Raw genomic sequence first — 7,147 nt, 5'->3', positions numbered from 1 at the left:
AGTGGCCTTCAGCTCATCTGAGTTTTTTGGTCTCTTGTTTCTTATTTTCCTGTTGACAATACCCCATAGATTCTCTTTGGGGTTCAGGTCTGGTGAGTTTACTGGCCAGTCAAGCACATCAACACCATGGTCATTTAACCAACTTTTGGTGCTTTTGGCAGTGTGGGCAGGTGCCAAATCCTGCTGGAAAATGAAATCAGCATCTTTGAAAAGCTGGTCAGCAGAAAGAAGCATGAAGTGCTCTAAAAGTTCTTGGTAAACGGGTGCAGTGACTTTGGTTTTCAAAAAAACAGTGGACCAACACCAGCAGATGACATTGCGCCCCAAATCATCACAGACTGTGGAAACTTAACACTGGATTTCAAGCAACTTGGGCTATGAGCCTCTCCACCCTTCCTCCAGACTCTAGGACCTTGGTTTCCAAATGAAATACAAAACTTGCTCTCATCTGAAAAGAGGACTTTGGACCACTGGGCAACAGTCCATTTCTTTTTCTCCTTAGCCCAGGTAAGACGCCTGGAATACGACAACTGTAGCCAGATTCCTTGACACGTCTGTGTGTGGTGGCTCTTGATGCCTTGACCCCAGCCTCAGTCCATTCCTTGTGAAGTTCACCCAAATTCTTGAATCGATTTTGCTTGACAAGCCTCTCAAGGCTGCGGTTCTCTCGGTTGGTTGTGCATCTTTTTCTTCCACACTTTTTCCTTCCACTCAACTTTCTGTTAACATGCTTGGATACAGCCCTCTGTGAACAGCCAGCTTCTTTGGCAATGAATGTTTGTGGCTTACCCTCCTTGTGAAGGGTGTCAATGATTGTCTTCTGGACAACTGTCAGATCAGCAGTCTTCCCCATGATTGTGTAGCTATAGTGAACCAAACTGAGAGACCATTTTGAAGGCTCAGGAAACCTTTGTAGGTTTTTTGAGTTGATTACCTGATTGGCATGTCACCATATTCTAATTTGTTGAGATAGTGAATTGGTGGGTTTTTGTTAAATGTGAGCCAAAGTCATCACAATTAAAAGAACCAAAGACTTAAACTACTTCAGTCTGTGTGCACTGAATTTATTTAATACACGAGTTTCACAATTTGAGTTGAATTACTGAAATAAATGAACTTTTCCACGACATTCTAATTTATTGAGATGCACCTGTATATTGCTGAACAATTACATAATAAACATGCAACCCTGGACCATAAAACCAGTCATAAGGGTCAGTTTTTTGAAATTGAGATTTATACATCATCTGAAGGCTAAACAAATAAGCTTTCCATTGATGTATGGTTTGTTAGGATATGACAATATTTGGCAAAATGACGTTCTTAGCAATCCATATTACTAATCAAAAATTAAGTTTTGATATATTTACGATAAGAAATTTATAAAATATCTTCATGGAACATGATCTTTACTTTATCCTAATGATTTCTGGCATAAAAGAAAAATCAATAATTTTGACCCATACAATGTATTGTTGGCTATTGCTACAAATATATACTTATATGCAACTTATGACTGGTTTTGTGGTCACAAATATTCTTCAGTATTTTTTTTAAAATAGATAAAATAAAAAAATAAAATCATAAACTGTCTGTAATAGAAGTTTTAAATTATAATTATTTTAACTGAACATAAACATCAATGAGATGCTAACACAAAAATACTGCATTTAAATAAATCTCTGCAGCCTTGCATCTCTGCTTTGTATGACTGTCTGACATTTTCACTTTAAACTGCTCAGCAAATGCAAAGTGTGATAAATGCCAGCACAGGTTCAGAGACGTCTCCCTTTCTGACCTATGCAGTGAACTTCAACTGCTGATTTATTTGTCTCTCACAGCTTCATGCAATGGCATTACACAATTCACTCCAGTCTGAGGGAAACATACAGAAAGATCACGAGAATGCGAGTAGACTCTGGATTTCTGCGCAAGGTTCAAGTTCAAGAGCTGGAAACGAGCGAGTATGTGAGTTAGATGGAGGGGGTCAGGAGAGGTACAGTTCCTTTTTGAGAGAGCGCTATAAAGAGGAACAGCTGCACGGTGAGTAAACAGCCGCATCAGGTTGCTTATGTCTGATTTAATGGTACCAAGATTGCTGATCTCGGCCTTGTTCCATGCCCGCACGCATGCAGTCCTGCACGGATGACTACGAACAGGGCAACTCCTTTCTGAGAATCTTAACGTATTATTTTAATCTGTGCCGTTTATTTATGTTTTTGTATTGCATGTATTCATTTATGAACACTTCTAAAAATACTAAATAGAAGCATTTTCACTAGTGGACATTTGAACTGCACCAAAAATGTGATAAAACACACAATAGGCACAAAATACTGTAAGTATACTGTACATATACTGTAGATGGTCTGATCTGCTGATGAGCGTGTCATATTCACCATCACATTCACTTTGCTCATTTGGATTAGAACTTACATAACTGAAATGCTATTCTGAACACCACCCCATGGATGGAAGTGCTTTGGCCATGAGGAAATAGCTCTTGAATATTTTCCAGCCAGAATATACTCCCTTCAGATGCATACAACAGATGCTCATAACACTGCTATGTGTTTTTGTTTCCTGCTAGCAACCTTTCCTCTACATTCAACCTCATGCCAAGAGCGTAGACAGACTCTAATGCGCTAATGCATTTACACACCAGATATTCATAAAACAAAACTACACTCTTAGTACAGCACCTGTATAATTTCACAGCCTGTAATAATATATAGTACTTAGATATTCAGTAAACAGATAGATAGATAGATAGATAGATAGATAGATAGATAGACTTTTTTAATATTTACATTTATGCATTTGCAGACACTTTTATCCAAAGTGACTTGCATTGCCATCAATGTGTTTTATCAGTTCATGCATTCCCTTACGTGCAATATAGACATACAAAATGGATAGATAGATAGATAGATAGATAGATAGAGACTTATTTTTAATATTTACATTTATGCATTTGCAGACACTTTTATCCAGTGACTTGCATTGCCATTAGTGTGTTTTATCAGTTCATGCATTCCCTGACATGCAATATAGACGTACAAAATGGATAGATAGATAGATACATAGATACATAGATAGATCTCATACAAATAACACTAGATTGCATTTGATGATTTCACATTTTTATTGTATTCTCCAATGTTATCTGTAGAACTGATAAGTTCAAATAAAAAAACAAGAGTACAAAATGCACAATTTCAAAATTCAAAAGTGGATTAATTTGGCGCTAATACCCAAAAAAACTGACTACAGGCCTATTCTATATAATCACATAAATGCATATTCTGATTTCTGTATTAAATTATAATACACATGCTACTACGAAAGATTGAAATACTACATTAAACTCAATATGATATATAATCATTTCCACTCACAAAACTGCATCACATTTTTGTGCATCACGAAAATATTGTCCCTCTAATCCGAAGGCTTTTCTACCACCAACACTTTCCAATTTGAAATAAGCGCAGACAGAATATTATACCAATATGGCAAAGTCATAAATGTAAAAACTTTCTCAGATGCTGAGGATTCTTCAGAATTAAACATGAAGGTGTCAACGGTCATTTTCAAGAGGTGGATTCACACATCAACAAAAAAGTCCAGCTTCAGACGACTTCACCGACAACCAGTTCTTGGCATGACCCAGCATTTCATAGTCCGCAACTCTGGAGTAAAGCATGCATGGTCCATTAGCAGTGTCTGAAATCTGAATCTTCCTGAATTCAATCTTCTGCTGGAGTTTAAAATTTTGGAGAACTCCACTTCCAAGGCAGTCTTAGTTTTGCTGTTTAATGAGAAGGAAGACAAACACAATCCTTAGTGCAATCTCAACTAGAGTCGAAGCTGTGTTTATACAAATCTATTTATATGTGCGTGTGTACCTCAGTGTATGCTGGGGGAGGGGGGAGACGATACTCGCTAATGCGCATGAATATAGGACTGTCATTCTCATCGTAATCATCCAGGAGAGGAGTGAAGGAACTATTCATGTGGCTGTCCCGCGAGATCTCGCAGTAGCTGGGCGGAGAAGACAGGAGGGACCCGCAGGTGCTGGAGGTGCCACTGCCATCTTGGCTGCTCATGCTGCTGGTACGACTGTTCATGCCGTTGTAGGGGATCGTCCCGATGACCAGAGGAAGATCTAGGATGAGCTTCTCGCTCCCTGGGATATGCAAGTAGATCTAACCCATGGAGACAAAGAGACAACATATGCTCTTTAACAATTATGGTTCCAAAACTGGGTGTTTGCGTTTTAGAACCTTTCTTCCACTATAAAGAACCTTTTGTGCAATGGAAAGGTTCTATGAATGTTAAAGGCTGAGAATCTTTATTGTGATCCACGGTGTTAACTCACCCTCAGACAATAGTCAACGTGAATAATGTCACACCCCAAGATGGTTGGTTTCAGTTTTGGCACACGAAGCACTCTCCCCTGCCACACGTCACACATGCCGGAGATGATGTGATCTCCCCTGACAGAAGTGAGCTTCTCGTGAAACTGTTTGATGCGGCCGTTCGCCCGGTAAATGTGCTTGGCTATGATGGCGGCTTTAGGAATGACGATCCGAGAGCATGAGTTCTCGAACTGAGCATCGATGCAAATGTCTTCTCCTTCGCAGTAACCCTTTCGGCCTATGCGAGCGACCACGGACACGCTGCCGTCGGGAATAAACATGCAGGTGACTTTCTTCTGTTTCGTTCCTGTGACTGGAGCCTGAGGGGAAACAGAAAGAGCTGAATTACTCTCTCACGTTTAAATCACGTCCATTTCACAGAAATGTTTGTGAACTCTCTGGATTTAATCACCATGAGCTCTTGAGTGTTGATGTCAACCGGTTCCTCCACCTCGAAATAGCGCTTGCATTCTGCATACGAATGGCCGGATTTCGCTATGATGGCCTTCACGTAGTATTGGACTGAGCCAAACTTTCCCACGTAGGAGGAAACAAGGCACCTGATGAGGAGATATAGATTGCACATTATAATTGTGGCTAAATTATTTGAATGCAATGTTTGTAATACAGAAACTGGAAATGATACCCACCCCGCCTGTGGAAGTTCGAACCCGAACATGAACTCGTATCTGTTTCCAGGCTTGAGAGTGATGGAGCCATCTGCATCTGCAAAGAACAGATAACGCTTTGAGAAACACTCAATTGTCATTATTTACTCATGGTCATGTCTTTCGAATGTTCAATTTAGAAACGATTTTTCAATAAACACCCAGTTTCTTAATTTACCACATTTTGGTTTTCATTCTGTGCACAAAGTGTGAAACACCAATTAAATACCAAAATCTGAGGTAAATTATAGAGCAAAAACATCTGTCCAAGTTCATCCTCATTCAAACTACAGTAGGCTACGTAGCAGCACTTGTTTGGGCGGTTTGAACACCGTGATTAACGCTTGAACCACTCCAAACGGAGTCAGAACAAAAGATTAAAGTTCTTAAAATATGTTTTAAATAAGTATATTTATGTTTTAAAACTTTTAGTAACAACTAAACTAAGTTTAGACGTTAGTCAGAGTGCGTTAGCGAAATAGCTTTAGACGAGGTTACTATAGCAACAGTACGTACCTCAACGCTTTATGCTGGACCGTACATCGAAAAACGGAAGTTCAGTCATTGTTTATCACTTTATTATACGTTTTGTAAGTATGTTTTAATATATTAAGCTTTTTATTTTTCTTAAGCGTATCTTTAAGATAGTTAACGGTTAGTTAGCTTTGCAAAAACAAGTTAAATGCTAGCTTAACTTGGTAATGCTAACTGAATTCGCACCGGAATAAACAAAGTTTGTCTCACCTGTTGGCTGATGATCAAGGTGAAGAATTTCTTCATATTTCAGGTACTCAATCTCATCCCTGCAGTGTATCTTTCCTTTATTATAATCGACTTTAGCGCATCCGATTCCGAACAGTTTAACGGCGGAGATGTGCACCACCTCCGCCACCTCCACGATCACCCGTCCGGCCACTTTATCTCCGCCGCTGTACACGCACTTGTTCGGGTCATTAAATTGAACCTCGAAGGTCTTTGGTTTCTTTGTTAGTACACCCATTATATTTGCTAATATTAATTCCGATAATGCCACTAAACGTTTATTACAGAGCTATTTCTATTTCTTTCTAATGTAACTGAATGAATCAGTTGCGCAATAAGCTCACCAGTGCGGCTGGTCTTATTAACTAACTTATTTGATTACTATTATTATTAGGTGTTTTGGTCGTTTGTTGGTGATCTGTCAGTAAACACTGAGTGGGAGTGGGTGGTTATATAGTTCACACGGCCGCTGTGCTGATGATGCGAGCTGGACACACATGGGCATCAGTGCTGGACACCCACATGCGCCTCGTGGATCTCCCCACGCGCGTCTCTCTCATAGGACACACAGACTGTTTGCGTCCACCCAGGCCAATGAGAAACCGAACAGAGCGCGTGGACAGCTCGTGGGTAAGGGGCAGGAGACGATGAGGAGGTGGAGTAATTATGTGGAGCAGGGGTGGAGTATGACAGCGCACTGGAGACTCCTGTGTCATGCTCCAAAACAACATGTTAGATGGACACGCACGTGTGACACGTTCATAATAGAGGCGATTTCTTTCTGCTTAAAGGATTAAGTTGCACCTAAACTGAATGGCCCTAAAAAATCAAGCATTTCTACAATGTGTATTTTATGAAAAGTCCATGATTTTGGACACAAGCCACAGTAATAATGTGGTATTCTTAGAAGTACCTTAGAGTACCATGTAAATGCATAGTGTGGTATCATCTGATGTACCAGTGTATACCATAGTACCGAATGATGACCAGATCCAAAAGGCTCCCCATATACTTAGGATTTACCACAGCATTACATTGGTATATGTCCAAAATACCATTGTATTGTGATTGTACATGTCCATAACACCATGGTACATGTCAAAAAACCATGGTTTCGCAGTGTTATATATCGTCTTACCTTGGTACCTGTTAAAATAGCATGGTATTGACCTGGTACATTTACAAAAAAAACATGTTATTAGTTACATGCCAAAATACCATGGTATTACCCTGGTACATGTCAAACTACCATGGCATTGCAGTGTTACAGTATGTCAAAGAACATTGTCTTACCCT

General features: G+C 39.7%; 1 protein-coding gene across 1 annotated transcript; it reads right to left on the bottom strand.

The window, feature by feature from the left end:
* Positions 1-3,126: 3,126 nt before the first annotated feature.
* txnipb (thioredoxin interacting protein b) lies at positions 3,127-6,316 on the bottom strand. The gene is made up of 6 exons (XM_051132323.1): positions 5,834-6,316; positions 5,072-5,147; positions 4,834-4,981; positions 4,382-4,741; positions 3,909-4,208; positions 3,127-3,811 (listed from the first exon to the last, which is right to left on the bottom strand). Exons 1-6 carry the CDS (start codon positions 6,087-6,089, stop codon positions 3,803-3,805), a joined length of 1,149 nt encoding a protein of 382 aa, XP_050988280.1. The 5' UTR covers positions 6,090-6,316; the 3' UTR covers positions 3,127-3,802.
* Between the last annotated feature and the right edge of the window lie 831 nt (positions 6,317-7,147).

The sequence above is a fragment of the Labeo rohita genome, chromosome 16 (assembly GCF_022985175.1).
Source record: "Labeo rohita strain BAU-BD-2019 chromosome 16, IGBB_LRoh.1.0, whole genome shotgun sequence".
NCBI lineage: Eukaryota > Metazoa > Chordata > Actinopteri > Cypriniformes > Cyprinidae > Labeo > Labeo rohita.
Note: the sequence above shows the minus strand (reverse complement) of the source record. Positions and strands in the feature narration are given on the sequence as shown.

What these genes read in the sequence shown, in the direction of transcription:
- txnipb (XM_051132323.1), bottom strand. Translation starts at nt 6,089, where the DNA reads ATGGGTGTACTAACAAAGAAACCAAAGACCTTCGAGGTTCAATTTAAT. An exon ending in CCTTGATCATCAGCCAACAG is followed by an intron (nt 5,148 to 5,833) that starts GTGAGACAAACT and finishes TGTTCTTTGCAG; the next exon opens with ATGCAGATGGCTCCATCACT. An exon ending in ACGTTGACTATTGTCTGAGG is followed by an intron (nt 4,209 to 4,381) that starts GTGAGTTAACAC and finishes TCCATGGGTTAG; the next exon opens with ATCTACTTGCATATCCCAGG.